Below are 22,194 nucleotides of genomic sequence, written 5' to 3'. Positions count from 1 at the left end.
ATCACCTACACTAACAGCCATTCCACTCGTCTTGATACGAACTAATACTGTCATGGCGCTCTTTGGCCATACCTGGCCCTTGCGCCACTAAACTCCAACAATCATCTAGTCATTGTCATCATTTAACACCTGTGCATTTTACGCACTTTACAGCGACTAATTTTAGGCCTCTCTACAGCCAAATTACATCTGCCATTCGCCACTCAGATTCACAACTCTGACATTTGTCACGTTTTACCTTTGAGAATCCATTCATTGTTTTTTGTCTGGCGCTCTTTGGCCATAGCTGGCCCTTGCGCCAATAAAATCCAGAAATCATCGCCATCATTCCTCGTAATTTTGAGAATGACAGCCCACAAACACATGTCACGAAACACAACACCGTCAGCGCATGTCATTTATGTTAAATCTTCTCAGACTGAAACACTGAAAGTGCTAGACAATAAGGAGAAACTACGTTTTTTTTTTTTTTTTTTTTTTTTTTTTTTTTTTTTTTTGCGCGGCTGTGCACCACCTCCGGGATTGTCACATGCAAGAGGCTGCGTTTCTGCCAGAAAACGCCTTCGTGCATAGAGTTCGCCGCCAACGTTTCCCGGTAAACATTACGCTTACATAAGGTGCAGCTGCCGGGAAGCATGAGAGGCATGTCAGGGATCTTCGAATGCTATCGCGTTCCACTCTTCCCTACACCACATTACGTGTGAGTGCACGCTACACAACATAGAACACCACGACACGAACACCACGAGGGAGCAATGCGAGGCACTGCTGTTCAGATCGGCCCTCGACGGCCAGCTCAAGCTTATCCAGAGAGCGGAGAAGATGGCAAGAGCCAGCGGAGCCCTGTACTAGGGGCCCCAATAATTTAAGCGATGCCCCTTCGGGGGCCACCCACAAAATTGATTATTCTTCTAATAAAGTTTATCTATCCTATCCACTCTTAACGGTGAAGCGTAAGCGTCCTCGAAATTTTTCTTCATTGACTAATCTCGAACCTTATTTATGGGGAATTTCCCGTTCAAGTACAAAAAGGCCACAAATTTACTTCGACGTTTTGGTAAAGGACCGGCTATTGCCAAGAATGGTGCTAGTGTGGTAAAGGAAGAGTTCTTTTATCACTCTACTTGCGCAATATGTTGCAGCAACAGTCTGCCCGAAATGTAGTCAAATTGTCGTAATAAGTGCGCCTGTCCTTACAACTTATTTGCCACCGGATCCAAAGAACTACTTGATTCATATATATATATATATATAGTGAGCCAGAAAGAGGGCAACCGCGTGTCCTTGTTTTTTTAAGTCACAACAACCTCACCACCACGTTATTTGACAGGCTGAACGAAACAGCGCGTCTTGCGTTTAGATGGTTCTTTTCGAACTCTCTCCTTTCATGTCGAACGCTCTCGGGCGCTCCGAGACCTGCCGTCGGAGGAGTAGTCGTGGTTGAGAACGTTCCTGGTTACGTGATCACAACACAGCATCGCGGCTTCACCGCTGTCGGCAACGGCGCGTCCACCGCAATCCAAACCACTGCATTCTGGCAACCCAGCGAACGCTCGCCCATTGACTCGTCCGCCATTTGCATGGGAACGTAGAGTGCTTTGGCTAGGCTTCGACGCAGCTTCGACGCCAGATCAGTTTTTTTTTTTTTTTCTGTAGTACCATGGTTTTGCGTTTGTCATTTACTCCTCCGGGATCGATCGAGTCGCACGTTAGGCTTCCGTGTTTGCTCTCTGCCTATGAATTCGAGGAAGGCTGGATCAACCCGGCTCCGAGTACGGAGGCGACCAATCAAAAATGCCATTAGAAACGTCTTCCTCGTTCAGAACACTTCGGCTCTGAGCGATGCCGTAGTGAAGAGCTCCCTGTTTCGTTTTTCTTCATTCGGGGTCCATTCACGTGCGCACGCATTCAGGCATACACGCGTGCATGCATTCCGCTCCCGTAGGAATCTGGCTGCCGCGGCTGGCAAATCGAACCCCCGACTTCGTGCTTATCAGTAGAAGTACACATTAGCCACCGCGGCGCACTAACTCTGGCATTGCCGCCGCCATCTTCTGCAGAGCGACGGCGAGCTGCCTCCGCCAACGCGCAACTTGATGCTGTCTGTCCGCGTGGAGGCGTTCGCGTGCATCGAGCTGATCACCATCGTCGGGGTGGCCGCCTACGTTTTCCTCACGCCGCCTCCCGAGCGCACGCCGCGCAACATCACCTGCCTGGACCTGAGCTGCTTCAACCTGGGCCAGGAGCTGTACACGGCCATGGACCTGCGTTCGAACCCCTGCGACGACTTCTACCAGTACACGTGCGGCCGCTGGGCCCAAAACCACCCCGAGTACGAGGACCAGTTCCGGTACCTGGAAGTACGTACGCCTGGCAAATGTCTTCGTCCGTAATCAGGCATAGGCGTGTCTTGAAGAAATCGAAGGCTTAGTGCTCCGCGATCACATATTACAATGCATATAGGGAAATGTGTCCTTCCAAGCGTCTGGAACTCCCATAGGTGCCGAGCACTGGGATGGAAGTGTGCTTTGGCTTATTTTACCCATAGGTACAGCCGGCGGTAGCACTCGCCTGCCTACCACAGCAGCGGCGGATGCTCGACTATTTCACCAAATGTGCTTAGATTTAGGTGCACGTTAAAGAACCCCAGGTGGTCCAAATTAATCCGGAGTCCCCCACTACGGCGTGCATCATTATCAGATGGTGCTTTTGGCACGTAAAACGCCATAATTTAATTTCTAAAGCTGTGGTGGGACAAGGGGGGCCCAGAGAAGTTCGCAGATCTCTATTAGGGCCCCCTTTCTAGGTGAAAACTCATATAAACAACCGAGCACCGGGTCGTGATGCATCTCAGCCCATTAGCGAAATCGGCGGGTTTCCGGCGGCATGGGGATTCGAACCCAGGAACTCCCGCATACGAGGCGGACGCTCTACCATTCCACCACTCTGCGGTTTGAGCACTCTGTTGCCACACCAGTCGCGCACACAGCAACTCCGAATGTCCGTCACGTTCTGATCGACCAGAATACCGGCCCCGACTATAGTATTCGTGTGTTCCCGTCTGCGCAAAGGCTTGCTTACGCATTACATAAAGAGACCAATTTGCTAACACATTGGAACCGATCTATGTGGTCTCGGGGTAATTCTTGATCGCCATGAATCGGGTTCGAGAGCCCGTTCTCCACGCAGGCCTCACGTTGATAGTCACACAGCCTGCGCAGTAAGCATTGTTCTGCCTGTGCGGCTTCTGCTGTGTAATTTCTAAGCATTAAACTTTTCTACCTTTCTTCAAGACCTGCAGACGTCCGACTATAAGGCCGTGGATAACTCTCTGATCATTGACGGAGCGACCATGTGTCCTTTGCAGTCAGCTTTTTGTACCCTCTACCCAGCAGGTACTTAGCACATAATTTTTTGAAGTGCACGAGATCCTCCGCTTTTAAAAGGAACGCTCATTCGCAGCATGTCTACAAGCGTAATCGAGCTTGCCTGTCTTTTGCGCCAGGCACGTGTGTACCGGACGGCCAACGACAAGCTCCGCGAACGCTTGGAGAAGCTCCCTCCGCCAGACAAGCCGCTCTCGGGCACGGACAAGGCGGCTCTCAGCTACCTGGCGTGCGTCGAGGTGCAGACTCGGCACATCGACGTGCCCTGGAAGATCACCGAGCTCCTCTTCATGCGGGCCAGGGGAGAGGACGGCAGCGGAAGCGGATCCCTGCTCGAGCCGACCACGGGCAAGCTGGCCACCCGATACGCGGCTCTCCGCCTCCTGATGTCGCTGGCGCTCGATCTGGACATCGACGTACTCTTCAAGGCAAGTGCGGTGTCGCCGAGTCGACTGGGTAGGCCTTGCTGCTAAAAGGAACCTGCTACTCGTGAAGGCAGCAAACTAGGAGGGAGCATTACGTAACGCAGCATACCTTCGCAAGCCAACTCTTCGTGAAGCCGGCCCCGTCGCTTTTAGAGCGCAGCTCTTAAACGCCCCTTCTTGCGTTGAGCGTCGGCGTCCCTCGGCGTAACCGAGTGAACGAGCACAACGAAGGATGAAAGAGCGAACGCAGAGTGCAGCGAGGCGATTAAAGAAGGCAATAGCGAAGACTGCGCGAGGAGGAAAGCGGAAGAGGGGGGTGCATTAGTAGTAGTGGTTTATTAAGGAAAAATGCGCCTATTTCTGCTGTCCGATAGGGAGCACGGCGCAGCGTCAGGGGAAGTGGGAGATGTGAAAAACGGAAGAGAAGAAGAAGCAGCAGTAGTCTCATCCGATCATGGAGGAGGCCGGCGAGGAAGGCGATGGCCTGCTGGGGGCGAGCGCTTAGCGACGCAGGGTGATCCCGTTCAACTCCACAAACTCGCTAGAGGCTATGGAGAGCTCGGAAGTGCGGAGGCGACGGTAACAGGAGGTCGCTGGTTCCACAGCCATGTAGGCTTCCACAGCCATGTAGGCGGTGAAAAAAAAGCCATGACGTCACGGCACCGCTTCGTTCGCGGCCTTCGTATAAAGCGCCATGACGCCGCGACGGCGGCACATTGCCTTGTGTGTCTGCGCCGAGCACACCGTTTGCGCCGCCTAAAAACATGGGTCGGCCGAAGAAGTACGTAACCCCCGAGGAAGAAGATGCTCGACGGGAAGCCCGTCGCACCGCTGCTCGTGAACGAATGCAACGGCTGCTATCAAACCTCGAATACCGTGCTGGTGAATCTTCGTCAAAGCCACAGCGAAGAGCGGAAGATCCCGAGTACCTCGCCCTTTGCAGGGAACGCTCTTGTCTGAGTGATCGCAACCGCCGAGAAAGTGATCCTAGCTACCGTGTCATGCGTAACTTCCAGCGTCAAACCTACAAGTCCATGAGTGGCGCGAACGGCCGATTTCAGCGAGAGTTCTTGAACGTCGAGTTTGGTCACGGCTGCCGCGTCTGCGATCGGCTGTGGTTTTACGTCAACCTGGCTACTCTTAACTCGGTTCAAGACTGAAAAGCGCAATGTCGCCGTGCAAGTGTTGCGCGAAGCGTTTCCCACCGAAAACGACCCCGGAGAGATGAAGGTTTGCAAAAATCTTGGCATAACATAGCATTACATAGCAAACACTCGGTAAAATCTTAGCATAACATAGTAATAGATACACGTTAAAGAACCCCAGCTGGTCCAAATTTCTGGAGTCCCCCACTACGGCGTGCTTCATAATCAGATCGTGGTTTTGGCACGTAAAACCCCATAATTTAATTATTTACCTAGCAATAAATAGCAAAGCTCGGTAAAATATTGGCATAACATAATAATACATAGCAAAATCTTAGCAAAACTTCGTAAACCTTGCTCGACCCCCAGCTACGGTGTTGCTTTAGCCTTGCACCACTAGTGCAAGCTGCCCTCAATTTTTTCTTCTAGCTCATTTCTTCCTCCACGAGGCTGCTTACGGCAGGTGTCAGGGTTTACAAACTACGCTATATAGTTGTACCTCTCTACTTGTTCACTCACCGGGGAGCGCCACCACCACGAAGGACGTCGACGCGGGCTAGAGTAGACATAGAAGAATGTTTTCTTCTCGAAAGCAGGTTTCTCGCGCACGTCCTCCCGTGATTGTTTACTCCTACGAATACCAGAATGACAGCCTTAGATAGCGCGACGAAACAGTAAGCCTGCAGCAACGCCTGCTGCAATTCATAAGCTGGTGTTCGAAAGACTTGGATCGGGATCCATTTGTCATGCCGTGAAGGGTACGCCGGTTTTCGCCCGACAACCGAAGCATAGAACAGGCCCGGTAAGTTATTGGAAGGAGACCACCAGAACGAATTGGCATAAAAGACGACACATAAGACTAAACAGGGCGGCTGCCAAAAGAACAGGTGTCTAGCCATAGGTGTCGACTTCTTTTATGCCATTTCTTCCAAAAGACGAACCGGTACCAACTTGGCCAACAGCAAGTCCCGCTCGGAGCATCCTGTGTCCGCCTTCAGCGAATGTCCACGGCTGTTAGCCACCCTTCTAACCTTGCTCGATGTCCTAGCGAGGCATGTACGTTCACGCAAAAGCGAACACCGTAAACGAATTCAAAGGGGGGCAGGTGTGGAAAGCACTGCTGTGTGTTGGGCGTGTTCGTACGCATACTTGGACACTATTCTATCACCAGCAGACAAGCAACAAAGGCGGTGTCTACATATTCCTTTGTACTCACCACTGGTCTGCGGTTGGTGATGCGGTCGGTCGCCTTAATGTTAATCGTCTTGACGTTGACATTCATCGTGAGACAGGTGCTGCCGGAATGTTTTATTGTGATGCTAGCATTGCTCTCTAAACGTTGTACCCGGCGTCATCGGCATTATCGCGATGCCATGGCACAGCAGAATTTGCTAGCGTCATGTAGCAGCAAGGTCAGGTATAGTTAACGTTACTCGTAGTTAAAAGTAACAAAAGTGTTGCGCTCGTTCCTTCTCGCTACGCTCGCAAGTCGCAGCCACAGCGATTGGAGGCTATAAATTGTGAAGCCATCAGGCGTCCACCTCCCGAGTGCTGAAACCGAGACTGGTTCATCAAATCAAGCATTATAGTAAATTACTTAGGGTACTCATACGTTTTCCACTGCTTTTCATGTGGCTTAATAGGGTTCAGACCATTTCAAATTAAGTAATTATTTAAAGTGTCTATCAACACCTTCTTGGTTAGAAAATAAGAAGCAGAGTTATTATACGAGAAAAGGATGACACGTGAAAATCATCAACCACGCGTTCAAATTCAGGAATGCAACGCCTGTGCTATGGTATGTTGTCCTAGCTCATATGACTTTTGAATTATGAATGTGAATTTTGATTTGTTTACCTGGAGCTTCAAGCAAGTTACGCTCGAATTTTGTAAAGACGACACCATAGTGATATTACTTACAAATTATTCAGCATTACGGTGTTAGATTTCTTATTATGGTAGGTTCGTTTTGATGTAATCATCTGTATTCATGTCGGTGCTGCTATGAACTCATGTAATGGGGGCTGCGGGCTCCTCAAACTGCCGGACGACAGATTTTATCCGAATTTTTGATGCTCTGTTTGTCTCTTCATTTAAGTAGACGAAAATAAGTTGACTAACTGATTCATTCGTTCGTTCATTCATTTATTTATTGATTTCATGCAAAAAGTATAAGTGGATAATGCTGCTTTGCTAAGTGCTCAAATGGAGCTCGGCAGACCATGTAATGCGTAGGGTAGATAACCGGTGGGCCATTAGATTTACAGAATGGGTGTCAAGAGAAGGGAAGCGCAGTCGAGGACGGCAGAAAACGAGGTGTGGTGATGAAGTTAGGACACTTGCAGGTGCAAGTTGGAATCAGCTAGCGCAAGACATGGGTAGTTGGAGATCGCAGGGAAAGGGCTTGGTCCTGCAGTGGACATAAATATAGGCTGACGATGAAGTGCGCTGCTTTAAAGCAACCAGCCTGACGCAATTCACGTTGCCCTCTTCGAACAGATACTGCTGGCTCCCGACCCGCGCACAGATAGCAGGCGCATCGTGAGCGTCGCGCACAGCGAGTCGCTTCTCAAGTGGAAGCGACACCGCGAGCAGCTCATGACGCCCGCTGCCACGGCCACCTGCATCCGCGAGTTCGTCAACGTCCTGTCCACGGAGCACGCGCTGCGCGCCCACCTGGCCGCCGCGCTGGTCAAGATGGACGCCGAGGTCAGCACCAAGATGGCGGCCGCCGCAGCCATGTCTCTCGGCGGGGGCGTTTTCGTCACGTTCGCGCAGTTGCCCGCCTTAGAAGCGGCTATGGTGGCGCCCCCTGCCACCGCACCCGGTGCGACCAAAGAGGCCGGTCACGCTTCGGACCCCAACGCAAAACCCGCAACGCCCTCTACGTACGTCATGAGGGCTTTTTTTTTTTTTTTTGTGCTCCCTCTTGGCGATGCCAGATGGGGGAACTGAAATGGCTGAATTCTTCTGACCAAATGTGATGTTCGATACGAACGCAGGAATGCCCGTGCATACTTTATACCCCAGGTGGTCAAAATGAATACGAGTAGAGCTGACTACAACGTCTCCAATGGCGCAGCTATTGGTTTGCAATGTTAAACATCGTCAATTATTCGCTCAATCAACGTCATACTTAGTTGGACACTACGGAATCCCTCGTAGCCAGCGTGTTATTTAGGGATGTTAAACACCCATCGTTCATTCAATCAGTGCCATACTATTTTTGTCCCGCTGTCTGCGCGACCACACGCGATCAGGGTTCAACGCGGAACATTCCGCAAAATCGCAGTAGCGGAGACAAAGCGACTGGAGGCGGCGGTGATAAGAAAGGTGGCGAGGCGGCGAACCCGTGGCTGGCAGCCTTCAACGCTGCTCTTGGCGACAAGGGCAACGTGACGGACGACGAACCGCTGTTCGCGGCGGACCCGCGACTCTTCTCGCTGGTGCGCGAGGTGCTCGACCAGTACCCGACGAGCCACGTGCGCTACTACACCGCATTCCACGTGGTGCGCCATCTGGCGCCGTTCACCTCGTACCGGCTGGTGGAATCCCTGTTCTCGCCCGACAACAAGACGGCCGCCATGGTTTACTATGCGGACGCATGCGCAGCGGCTGCAAGTCGGCTTACTTCATTCGCCCTGGCCAGCTACGTGTTTCAGGTATGCACCGCAGGACGGCGTTCCCACCTGGTTGGGGAAAAAAAGCAGGGAAGCGATTGATACGCCCGGATCCGTTACAGGCATAGGTAGCAGTACAAAGTAGATAGAGAAGTTTTGAGGAAGATAAAAAAAAAAGAAGATTAAGGAGATGTATACAAAAATGCTAGAAATAAATGCATGAATAGCATACCCGATTAACTCGAGCAGGCTACAGGTGACTGTCACCGCCGTGTTTCTGTGGGGAAGCCAGTAAATCATCGTCATCATTATCACAACAGTAAAGCCACACGTACAGAAGTGCATGGTTACATGGGTTGGACATATTTTTAAGTCGGAGAAGCGCAACGCACGGACTGCTTTGATGAAAGACTGGTGGCTAAAGATGGTGGTGCTTTGATGAAAGAAATGGGTGGCTAAAGTGCACAAATATGTGTACCTCAATAGCGTGGGCGCAGAATGAAGGAAGACGTCAAGAAAGTTTACAATCAAGTACAGGGTAATGGGAAGTGCAAACGAAAAACCCGTAGTCATCAAAAAAGTTCGTTTCTCCCAAAAGGCGAAGCATCGATTGCGATCGTAAATAGACAGCTATACAAAGTAAGGATAATAGTTTTATCGGCCGTATAGACTTGCAAACGTAAGCTTACTATAACTAAATTAACAAGCATGGTGTCAGTGCGCACAGGCAAACATGAACACATCACGCTCGATGAGCGCGCACATTCGCTGTCAAAACGCTGGCGTGAGGAAGCGCGGCGGCAGCAGCGAGCTTCGTACTGTCTATCTCTCCGACGCAAACTGAGCGGCGAAACCACAGCGCACACAAAGGTATGTGCCGTCGGCTCACCTATACGCTGCCCTCAACGCAGATCGCTTTCAAAATGTGCGGCCGCGAAATACGCAGTTGATGCGGGAGTACAGCGCCTGTCCTCACTCCTAGCGCGCGATGGAAGATGGTGCGCTTCCTTCCCGCTTCCCTCACTTCCACGCGCGAGATCAAGCCGTGAAAGTAGGCTTCCCTCGCACACTTTCGCTCCCACATACAGCATACGGCGCGCGGCGACGCTCTTATTGCCCTTTGACTTCATACGGAACATCACGGCGACGCCGACGTCAAAAATGTGCCTGGAGTGTCCGTATAATTGCTATCGCTATGAAAGAAAGTTTCCTTTATTGAACCCGCAGGGGCGTCTGCGTCAGCAGGCGTTTGGTGTGTTGCGACACCACGGACCCGAGCACATGGGGGTTGGACCCTCCCGCGTCTAACCGTGCGCGGCTTAGCCGTGTCCGGGGAAAAGGGGATCCTGGAGGTTGAGCCGAAGCCGGGTGTTTGGACCTTTATGGCCCCCCCGGCGGAGGCAACACACCTCTTTGGCCTCGGCTTCACGTAGACGGCACCCCCGGACTGACCCACCCGGGGGAAATCGGTAGTTGCCTTTTCCTGTCTCTCTCTCCCTCCAACCTTCGTCTTTCTCTCTCACTTTCCATCTCTCCTGTCTCCTCTTCACTTCGTTTTACTTCCAATTTTCCAGGCAGCAAGGGTTAACCTGGTGTAGTTTATCCAGCCTTGGGTCTATTATATTAGGTTATAGTGGCTTTGTACAGCTGGCGTCTTCGTTGCCTTCGGGTTTCGTAGCGTCCCCATGTTGGGCTCGGTGGTGGGTGGCTGGCATAGCTACCGAAATTATTGTTCCCTTTATGGCTTTTTCGTCATTCCCCCGACTCCCCGATCGCCCTCTTTCCAAGAGAGGGCGCACCGATGACTCTCTGAAGCTTTTTGTCCAGACCAAAGAAATATACCCGAAGTACCACGTGCTAAGTTGTCAAAACAGTGATAAAACTGCAAGAACACTATCACCATTTGTCGTTGCGAAATGCCTTACTGAGAAACTAGGTCCCGGCTATAAGGTCACAAAAATGGCCAGCGGTGATCTATTGATAGAACTTAATGACAAGAATCAGTTCGAGAAACTGTCCGGACTTGCTGAAATTGGTAATACCCCTGTCTCGATGAACCCCCACCGATCTCTGAACAGTTCACGCGGAGTTATATCAGAACAAGATTTCCTTGACTTGAGTGAAACCGAGCTCCTTGAGGGCTGGAAGGAACAGCATGTGACAAATGTCCAAAGAATTAAGATCAGGCGGGATGACAAAGAGATCCCCACTAAACACCTAATTTTGACGTTTTGCACAAGTACCTTACCAGAATATATTGAAACAGGCTATCTGAAAATCAAACTTAGGCCCTACATTCCAAACCCTCGCCGCTGCTTTAAGTGCCAGCGATTTGGTCACGGCTCTCAAAGCTGCCGTGGCTGTACCACATGTGCAAAGTGTGCGTCGCACGATCATCCTGCTGACAATTGTACTGAGACACTACACTGCGCAAACTGCGACGGTGATCACCCTGCATACTCCCGCTCATGTCCTTCCTGGAAGAGGGAAAAAGAAATAATTACGTTAAAGTTCAAAGAAAACATTTCCTTTCAGGAAGCGCGAAAGCGCATTTCCTTCCTACATATCGCAGGGTATGCTGATGCGGCGCGTAAGGGGGCAACGCCGCAGCAGACTCCGGCATCAGCCCGGCCCACAAAGAGTGTGGCCGCGGCTGTGCCACCAGCCCCCCAGGCGACAGCAGCCAGTGCTGCTGCGCCATCTCTTAAGGAGGGCCCATCGACCTCTGGGTTGGTGGCCTCCAAGGCCCTGCTTTCTGAGGCAAGGCCTACCCTGAAAACACCCCGCTCGAATGAGCGGAAGTCCAGCGGCTTTCAGGAGTCGATGGACACAACTACAAGTCAGCCGGCGCACCCAGCGCCTCCTGAGCGGCGCGAATCTCGCGACCGCTCCAAGAAAGACAAAACACGGATTACGGGGCCTGGAAAGGCTCCGTAAGCCAATTGGACTCCTCTTGACACACAGCACAAGAAAACAAACAATATGGATACACAAATATTACACTGGAACGTGAGAGGTCTTATGCACAACCTCGATGACGTTAAAGAACTTCTACACAAATACAATCCAAAGGTGCTGTGTGTTCAGGAGACACACCTCAAACCAACACAAGGTAACTTCCTCAGGAAATACGCCATTTTCCGAAAAGATCGAGATGACGCACCCGCCTCTTCGGGCGGCGTCGCAATCATAGTGAGCAAAGATGTTGCTTGTCAGCAGTTTCTTCTCCGAACTCCTCTTGAGGCAGTCGCAGTCCGAGCGGTGCTCTTTCAGAAGTTGGTCACTATAACTTCCCTATACATCCCTCCGAATTACGAACTCTCTAGATCAGAGTTTCTAAGCTTTATCGCTGAACTTCCCCAACCATATATCGTTGTTGGAGATCTAAATGCCCATAGCAGCCTGTGGGGCGATTCTCGTTGTGACGTGCGAGGGCGCTTAATTGAAAACTTTCTTTTCTCATCTGATGCGTCCTTGTTAAATAAAAAAGAGCCCACATTCTACAGCGTTGCACACAAAACATACTCATCTATAGATTTAAGCATCGCATCAAGTACACTCATGCCATATCTGCAGTGGAATGTTATCAAAAACCCTTATGGGAGTGACCACTTCCCGATCATATTAACATTGACAAAAAGTGAAGAAAACTCTCCTCATGTTCCCCAGTGGAAGATTGATTCTGCCGACTGGAAGCAATACAGAGAGCTCACCCACCTAACATGGGATGACATCCGTAATCTTAACATAGACGACGCAGTAGCATATTTCACAGCATTTATTGTGAATATAGCTTCCATATGCATCCCAGAAACACAAGGAAAGCATTCGAAACGACGTGTTCCTTGGTGGAACAATGACTGTAGGGAAGCACGAAGAAAGCAAAATAAGGCTTGGGGACGCCTTCGTGACTCTCCAACAACAGAAAATCTCATAAACTTTAAAAAAGTAAAGAGTGAGGGTCGAAGAACGCGCCGCCGTGCTAAAAGAGAAAGCTGGCAAAAATACATATCAAGCATAAATTCTTACACAGACGGAAAGAAAGCCTGGAACCGAGTTAACAAATTAAACGGCCGGCAAACTCATCATCTGCCATTAGTAAACAACCAGGGAAACACTCTTGAAGACCAGGCTGATTTTCTAGGTGCCCACTTTGAGTACATTTCTAGTTCGGCCCATTACACAGATACATTTCTGCGGTACCAGCGGCAAGCAGAGCGATTGCCCCTGGATCAGAAAATAACAAAATATGAACCTTACAACCGTCCATTCACCATGGCGGAATTTCAGGCCTCACTGAGTTGCTCTAATAAGACAGCGCCAGGAAGAGACAGAATAGCTTATGACATGATCAAACACTTACACCCTGAAGCACACAAAACACTTTTGTCGATATTTAACTCCATATTCTGTGGTGGGTACATCCCGGCTGCCTGGAAAGAGGCAATAATAATTCCCATTCTCAAAGAGGGCAAGGACCCTTCTTCGGCCAGCAGTTATAGGCCTATAGCCCTAACAAGTTGCCTGTGCAAACTCTTTGAGAAAATGACTAACCGGCGCCTGATCCATTTTCTTGAAAGTAACAAAATACTAGATCCCTTACAGTGTGGCTTCAGGGAAGGTAGATCCACAACAGACCACCTTGTCCGCATCGAGACAAATATCCGGGATGCCTTTGTGCATAAACAGTTTTTCTTGTCGGTGTTCTTAGACATGGAGAAAGCCTATGACACCACATGGCGTTTTGGAATCCTTCGTGATCTGGCAGGAATGGGCATCCGAGGGAATTTGCTGAACGTGATTCAAAGTTATCTCTCGAACCGCACATTCCGTGTTCGCGTAGGTAACGTCTTATCTCGTCTATTCACCCAAGAAACTGGTGTACCACAAGGAGGTGTGCTGAGTTGCACCCTATTTGTTGTAAAAATGAATTCTCTCCACAGTGTGATACCACGCACAATGTTTTATTCGGTGTACGTGGATGATGTGCAAATCGGTTACAAATCTTGTAATCTTGCTATCTGCGAGCGACAGGTGCAGCTTGGCCTCAACAAGATTTCCAAGTGGGCGGACGAGAATGGATTTAGACTAAACCCACAAAAAAGCACGTGCGTCCTCTTCTCGAACAAAAGAGGTCTGCAACCAGACCCCTCTGTTGACCTTAATGGAGAACGGCTATCTGTGAGTCATGAATATAAATTTCTAGGCCTCATCTTAGACTCTAAGTTAACTTTTGTCCCGCACCTTAAGTACCTGAAAACAAAGTGCCTGAAGGCTATGAATCTGCTGAAGCTCTTGTCACGCACATCATGGGGAAGCGACAGGAGATGCCTCCTTAGCTTATACAAAAGCCTTGTACGGTCACGCCTTGACTACGGAGCCATAGTTTATAACTCTGCAACACCTAGCGCTTTAAAGATGTTAGACCCCGTTCACCATCTGGGTATTCGGCTTGCTACAGGCGCCTTCAGGACTAGCCCTGTAGAAAGCCTGTATGTTGAGTCGGATGAATGGTCCCTGCATCTCCAAAGAGCATACTTAGCTCTATCTTACTCCCTGAAGGTAAAGGCAGATGTAGAACACCCATGCCATTCCACTATAAGCGACATATCGGCTGCCAGGCTGTATCAAAACCGGCCGTCTGTGAGGACTCGTTTGTCCATGCGTCTAGAAGCGTCGGCTGAAGAAACAGGCATCCTACTGCAGGAGAATGTCTTAACTGCTCCCAGTTGGCTTCCACCACCTTGGGAGTGGCAGAATATTGAGTGCGATGTCTCCTTCATAGAGATCTCCAAGCACGCACCTGAGACTCATATACGCTCACACTTTCTCGAGCTTCAGGCGAATTACTCATGTGCAGAATTTTACACAGACGCTTCCAAATCTCCTGCTGGTGTTGCGTACGCAGCTCTGGGACCGTCTTTTTCGACATCTGGTACACTAAATCCACATACAAGTATTTTTACAGCTGAAGCATACGCAATCCTCTCAGCAGTTAAACACATAAAGCGAATGAATGTTACCAAAGCAGTTGTGTTCACAGACTCATTGAGCGTCGTTAGAGCTCTAATGAGTCTACGAAAATACAAGAATTCAGTTTTTAACGAACTCTACAGCTGCTTATGCTCAGCCTACATGGGCAACCAAACGGTCATAGTATGCTGGGTACCTGGCCATAGAGGCATAAAAGGCAATGTAGCTGCAGACGAAAGTGCCACGTCAGTTGTTTTTAAGTATACAGACACAAACATACCTATCTCTCCCACAGACCTAAAGCCTTTCTTGCGCCATCAGTTGCGGAGATGTTGGCAAAGGCAGTGGGACAACGAAGTGTCAAACAAGCTACATATGATCAAACCAAGAATAGGGAAATGGATGTCCGAGAAAATGGCAAGACACAAGGAAGTGCTTCTTTGCAGGTTAAGAATAGGTCATACTTTTGGCACACACTCGTACCTCCTTTCTGGAAGTGATCCTCCAAAATGTGATAGGTGTGGCGACATTCTTACAGTCCTCCATGTTCTTGTCGAGTGCCCTGAAATAGAAGGCCAGCGTAAAAAGTACTTTTATCCCGCATATCGTGAGCACATCCCTCTTCACCCAGCATTCTTTCTTAGCCATGAGCCGCTTTTTGATTTTAATACAGTCTTAAAGTTTTTAGCAGATGTAAACATTTTACAAATCATCTGGCCAGGGTATCTGTAGCGCAACCTCGTTTTGCAGGTTGCAGCTGCAGTAGAAAAAGTGTTTACAGCACGTGCCTCACAGCCCTTGTTTTCAAGGAACCTCCTGAGGCACTAGTGCTATTGTATACGTTTTAGTACGTCATTAATTCGTAACGGAATTGTTATAGTCATAACTCTAATCATTAGTCATTGTCATTATTTTAATACCAATATATTTTACGCAATTTACAGCGTCTTTCTTTTAGGCCCTTTTACAGCCACGTTACATCAACCATTCAACTCATAGACCACTCTATTTATAGTGCAAAGAAAAACTATCACCATTTGTCATGGCGCTCTTTGGCCATATCTGGCCCTTGCGCCAATAAAAACCACATATTATTATTATTATTATTTCCTTTATTGAATGCTCAGCGCTCGCTACTTACCTGTCGAGAATGATATGTCACGATGATTACGCGCATGCCATTCGTGACTTGGTAGCGAGTAACGCAGCAAGCCCGGAAGTACGGGGCTCGCTGCGTTACTCTTTCGGAATTCGTAGCGACTTTCTTTGGGACCTTTTGCTGGTCACAATGCGTTTCCGGCAGCATTGTCAGATTAACCGCATTTCGGATCGCCGAAGATGTCAACTATACACGCGGATAAATCGCGAACTTTTCGGCGGGTGCACACTGCGCTGGTGGAGGCAGCAATGCGAATATTGTCAGTTCTCAACAAAATGAGTTCATGTTTTATTGGTCACTAGGTTATTCCTGTTTATAGAGTCAAAAATTACGCAAATAGCCAGTACATTGCCCTAGTAAAATTCCTCCCTGGACTTCGACTAAGTTCAGTCCCTCACCCCCATATCAACCCAAGGATTATAAGCGCCTCAATTTGCTGCTACTGCTAAAACCATACCAGAGAGCTTATTAGTGAGTCACCTGGGTGCATCAGTGTTAATTGCTTTCTAGGCAATTGAAAATCTTTAAATATGATGCCGCTTTAGGAAATCGGGGGTTATTTCGACTTTCACATTTCTGCCGTTGACTCGCCACAGCAGGAGCTAATTAAAGCTTTTGCTTTAAATAGCAAGGAAGCCGTCTAGGAACAATATAAACATTAAAACCAATAAACTCCGAATAAGTTATCACTGTCACTTAGCTACACGTCGCTAAGAAAATGGAATGCTCTGAGCCACCGACTTGGCTACTTCTTCCAAAAAAAGAACCTAACAATATCTTGTGGGGCGTGTGAAAAGGTGTCGAGGTTCCTGGACTTGCATATGAAAACACGGTGTCGCATTAAAGCTCCGAATTACAGACTGCACTAGAGATTTTTCAAACAGCTGCTGTAAGGAGATAGTTTTATGTGCGCACGGAATGACTGAGAACAAGGCAGCGCAGGGGGACTTCGGCTGGGCGTCCTTCGATGTACGGGAGACCCACAACAACATCTGTTTCTAAAAACGACTGAGCGATATGAAAGAAAATAGATGTACGCCTGCTATTTCTGGGTACTTGCATAGCAAAAACATCGCCTCACAGTGGAGAAAAAGAACCAAGAAATAGACCAGAAACTATTGCGTTAACGGCATGGACAAGGAAAACGTAGATAAAAAGGCAAAATTAGAAATGCAGAAACAGCATACTGGATAAGTCCGATGCAAAAGCCAGCAGTGGAACTATATATCAAACAGCAGAGAATGAGATCAAAATATAAGGTTTACGATAGTTGAAAGGCCAGTGTGCTGCTATTTGAAACAATTAAGGTCAGGGTGTCTGGGAACATGGTGCCATAGGAAAAAATTTGCCAACTATGACTGTATATGCGTGTGGAAGTAGCGCAGAAACCATAGAGCTTCGTTTTTCTTAGCACGTCACAACACCTATCAGATGTAAATGAAAACGTATAGCTACCCTACTCGGCGGCTCGGACTTCAAGGATAACGGACGAGAGGGAATATCTCGAATTGCTTTTGCGGCTGGAGTATTGGTGTGCTAAATGCAGGGAACACGCTAATGAAAAGATTACTTCTTACGGGCAAAACATGTATTGTGAGTTAGGTGATTTGTTAACGGTATCATGGGTATTGAGGGTCCTAAATAAACACCGCAGAGAGATAAAACTAACGATATTCGTGGCATCAGGTGCCATTTCGCTTCAAGGAAAATGCTCATAATTTTTATCCATATATGAACTTTACATGACCATACGCTGCGCATTTGGCGACCGCGTGCATGGGGACATTCTCGACATTCAGTTTTATCGTTGTTAAACCAGACGATGTATATACACTAACCATGGTTGAACACTTGCCGTGAATATACAAACCGTTCTTATTCACTATTTAGCCACATAGGAGTACTCGGGTATTTCGGATATCACACTTTCGAATCAAATACGACTGAACATGCGCTATTTGTTCGGATTCGCAGACAGAATTTTGAGTGTTCGCCTGCCTCTGAATGAACAGATTCCGTGGTGTCAGCTAATTTTTTCTCGCTGAGAATGCCGCAGCCCAAGCGAGAGCGTTGTTGCTGATAAGGAACACTAACCTAGTAAATTTAGACATATTTAGACATCATCTGAACTTACACGTTCAGGACCTGGTGCCGAAAGAGCGAGTACAGGCGGCGTACGACCATCTCGACGCGCTGAAGAACCGGACGGCCGCCGTGGCCAGCTCGTGGCTCGCGCAGCCGGACCAGCGCTGGGCCCTTCAGAGACTGAACTCCCTCAAGAGCATGGTCGCCTGGCCCTCCCGCTTCAACGACTCGACCGGCGCCGCCGTGGACCAGTTCCTGGCACACCTCCCTGACTTCCAGGGCTACTACGTTGAGATCTACGTGGACGCCGTCTCGGCCATTCGGAACCGCGAGAAGGCTCAGCTCCTGGACCGGACCCCGGGCTCCAAGGAGAAGATCGCCCGCGAGGAGGACGGACCTTTCCCGGGTATGCGACCCACGATTCGCTACAGCGCCTGGTACGGCAGCGTCTTGGTCTCCCCCAGCGCAGTGCTCCAGCCGCTGTTCTTCAACGGCAGCGACCCGCTGAGCATGGGCGCCTTCGGACACCTGGCGGCTCACGAACTCTGGCACGCCGCATTGGGCGAGGTGCCCCTGGGGGTCGCGCCCCAGTCCGACCTGACCCTCGGCGACGAGCAACTCAAAAGGCACCAGTGCGTCGCCGACATCTACACCAAGGCCGGAGCCGCGAAAGGGGACGCCGCCAAGGGTTCCTCCGAGAACGTCGCCGACGTCGTCGGCCTCGAGGTCGCCTACGCCGTCTACCGCGAGGGCAACGGATCCTCGTCAGGCTCGACAAGTAGCGGCGACGGCGGCGCGAACGTGACCGACGTGACGGGCTTCACGGCACAGCGCCTGTTCTTCATCGCGTCCTGCCTCAAGTGGTGCGCGGCGACGCCCGACGCACTGTCGAAGACGTCGCTGGGGTACGCGACGCCCAGGCTCAGGTGCAACGTGCCCGTCGCCATGTTGGACGGAGCGGCCGGGTTCACCGAGGCGTTTGGCTGCAAGGCCGAAAGCAAGATGGTCAAGATGGCGGCCGGTCCCAACTGCACGGCCGTCGAGGAGATGCCACTACAGCCGCCCCGGGCCTACAACATTACCGGATAGCGCCTCGAGAACGGGAATGCAGGGGATCTGTGGCGTCGGGGTCGGCGATAGACGCCTTGCCCCCCTATAGGACTATATGTTTGGCTGGCGACGTCAGTGGACAATTGTTTGCGTCATCTACTCTAACGGCGCCTTGAAGGCGAGGTTTGTTGCGGCAGCTTGCCATCAGTACGGACGTGTTCCACTAAGGTTTACGATTCGTTATCGCGGAGTGGCGCGCATCAGGAAAGTGCTCCATTGGCTCGCCGCTGCAACCAACTTGATGCGACCTGACGACGTGCAAGGTCGCGCCTTAATGTGCGACGGAGCGTAGGCGCAGTTGTTCGGACTGACGCGGGCGCCGCCGCACGCCTTTTTCGCGACTCTTTGGGAGTGGTTACGTTTGCTGGCGAGATTAAAGTTGCTTTTGTTTTGGAGTCGCCAGAGATTTATCGCGCGAATCTGCGTCAACTCCGAAGAATCGTCTTTAATTGTCGCTCGAAAAAAAAAATGCAGAGGGAGGCAGTACGGCAAGGAAGACCGCCGATTGTAATCGAATTTATTATTCTGCGAACTCCGATCGCTCCCACAGCACGTGCTGACAGACGTCGCTTTTTTTTTAAATCTTTTGGCTCTTGACCGGACGGTAAACGAATGGGTTAGACTGCACAAACCAGGTATTCGTAACAGGCGAGACAATGTGACGTGGCGCTCGGACAGCTAGCTCTCGTCAGAGAGGTCCCTCCAATGGTTCGGCGTCTCGCTACAGCGCCGTGCAGAAATTAACACGAAGTAGGTTTTAAGCTGTATCAGTGCGCGTGCGTGCCATGTGACTCTACTCGGTTCAATTGTAGGTCTATACTTACTGACCTTTATGACAAAGTTTCCGGGTTGCCGTTATCCCAGCTTGGCTCCTCTTAAATTGTGCGAGCAACTGAAAATACATCGCCAACGTTCGGCCATTAAAAAAAATCAGTGCCATTCCACTCTGTGAAGGTGGATGACCAGCGAAGCTGTGTATGTGGTATTTGACCGTTGTTCCAGGTGAAACTTTCAAAGTTTGCGGTACCGGTACTATACCGGTAGCATATATATACTATCGGTAGTAATATCGGATGGTGATAAGTGGGAGTATAGTCTGAGATAATAAACGAGGAGGCACGGTTTCGGAATGATTCTAGCATGGTAATCAGCTTGGTGAGCATCAGAAATGGAGCTAGCCTACTGAAGGTCTGGTCGTACAAGTATTATATATGCGAATGGTTTAAAAATCGCCTGTGGTAGGTGAAGTATCTTCTAGTCATTGAGCTGAATTACTCAGAGACGGAACATTACTTGCGCGAGAAATAAAAACGCATAACGGAATACTTAACAAGAGTTCACTAGTTAACTTTTTAATCAATTGCCTTACGGCACATATTTCAGTTTGTGAATTGTCGGTGAGCTCGCAAGGCGCATCGACTTGCTACGAATTTTCAAAAAAGACGCGAGTTTTTAGATATTCTTTCCCAGAGTGTGCGACGATATACGTGACCGTTCCAGTTACTTTTGTGCCTCGATGCATGAAACGGCAGTTTGTGAAAAAAAAACTAGAACCATAGTGCATTCTTACTGCAAGTTTTGCGGCGCCTTAGTATTCGTCCCAGGTGGATATGCCTTGCAAACTAGCAGGCTGCAATTCGTAAATTGTGTTATGTGCCATAAAGTAAATTACTTTAAAATTTACTTCGTGAGTTTTTGTTAATTGTTCCTTTATGTATTTCAATTTCTCGTGTGAGCAATGTCCGCCTCTTCGAGCAATCGAGCTCAAGTACTATCGTACAATTACGCTATCTGCCACAGGGGATGTTTAAAAATTGTGTGGTATGAAAAAAAAACGTAAATAAGAAAAAAAAATCGGGCCAAACGCAAATGCCCTGTGGAACACCTAAGAGTACCCGAGATAAGGGAAAGAAGTGGGAGTTAGCAAAGACAAACTGCCGACAGTTAGATGAAAATTCGTGAATCCATTGGAAAACATACTGGTCTAAGTTGAGATACGATAGCTTCAGCAAAAGGCGATGGTGAGGGACTTTATCAAAAGCCTTCTCAAAATCGAGAATTAAAGCGCCAATGGCTATGTTTCTGTCAAGGTGCGAGTGAATCTCTTGTCAGAAAAGTGTAAGCAGCATTTCGCAGGTGTCAGCATGATGTAAACTATCAAAACTATGCTGATCAGGATGAAAACACGTCCGTGGGTAATAAGAAACGGGCTGTCTCTGAGTAGGTCAGTAATTCCACAATTTTTAACAGCGGAGCTGTTTAAGCCGGGCATAATGCTGAATCCAAAAATGTGGGCCGATCCTGGTGGCAGTGCAGAAAAGGGTCTAAGCGCAATGGCACATACCCCTTTGAGTTATAGCGAAGCTGAGCCTGGCTAAGTCTAGCTAAGCATGGTTTGGACTACTTATGCTTACTCAGTGATCGATAGACAATTGATAGCCAATCAATAGCTAATCGATCAATAAATTCCGGAAAATACTGTGAATGACTTGGTAGTGCTTAGCCCAGCCCAAAAGCCAGCACTGGCTATAGTACCCATCAGCTCCGCTGTCTCTAGCATTGCGCCTCTAGTGCAAACTACGCTGATTTTTTTTTTACTGCGAACACTGGTGATGTAATTGGGGCGATAGTGGCTTGGAGAGTTCGTCTGCTGCTGAAGCGCTATTGGGTGGGCTGGGGTGCGCGTCAGAAGGAGACAGGTGCCCCCAGTCAACCATCACTCAGCAGCAGACGAAATGGACATGTCCAATATAGGTGGACACAAGCGAATCATTACTGAGCACGTTAGCAACTCCAGATTCAGGGAGTGGATGCCCCATTGCTGTCACTGCAGGAAATTGTATCAGCGACAGCAGGTTCATGGCAAGCAAAAATGTTGTCGGGTTGTTTCGAGGCATAGCGGGAAGAGCTTCACTGTAGAAGTCGCGTTTAGCATTTATTGGAGCTGTGTTATATCCATTTTAGTTCTTATGTATTTGTTCTACGGGGAGTTACGAGCCGATTGTTTTAGCACAACGAAATAGACTTTTTTGTATTACAGCGAAGCTGAATATGGCTAGCCGATTTCTTCGTTCGTCGCCTGCACGCAGAAACAATCATGATCAGCAATGGCTCGAGGAAATACCAAATCATTTATAAATAGCCAAATCATTTATAGCGGGGTGTTGTTCATTGTTGACAATTGTAGATTTAAATGTTCCGTGTGCGGCGATAAGTACACTGCCACCGCGAGAATCATCGGGACTATCCTTGCGAAAGAAATAAAAGTTGGTGTAGGAGGGCAAGGTTTCC

At 49.2% G+C, this 22,194-nt stretch overlaps 1 protein-coding gene across 1 annotated transcript in view; it reads left to right on the top strand.

Moving 5' to 3' along the window:
• Positions 1–19,949, top strand: part of LOC119463858 (neprilysin-2-like) — a 21,640-nt gene extending 1,691 nt beyond the window's left edge. Inside the window, exons 2-6 of the mRNA XM_037724680.2 lie at positions 2,061–2,360; positions 3,506–3,814; positions 7,456–7,844; positions 8,249–8,618; positions 17,851–19,949. Coding sequence (XP_037580608.1) covers positions 2,061–2,360; positions 3,506–3,814; positions 7,456–7,844; positions 8,249–8,618; positions 17,851–18,882 — 2,400 coding nt within the window. The 3' untranslated portion in view covers positions 18,883–19,949. The remainder of the gene's footprint in view (positions 1–2,060; positions 2,361–3,505; positions 3,815–7,455; positions 7,845–8,248; positions 8,619–17,850) is intronic.
• Positions 19,950–22,194: the final 2,245 nt, after the last annotated feature.

This window comes from Dermacentor silvarum, chromosome 9 (assembly GCF_013339745.2).
Source record: "Dermacentor silvarum isolate Dsil-2018 chromosome 9, BIME_Dsil_1.4, whole genome shotgun sequence".
NCBI lineage: Eukaryota > Metazoa > Arthropoda > Arachnida > Ixodida > Ixodidae > Dermacentor > Dermacentor silvarum.
The sequence above is the reverse complement of the archived record's forward strand: the minus strand, read 5'-3'. Positions and strand labels throughout refer to the sequence as shown.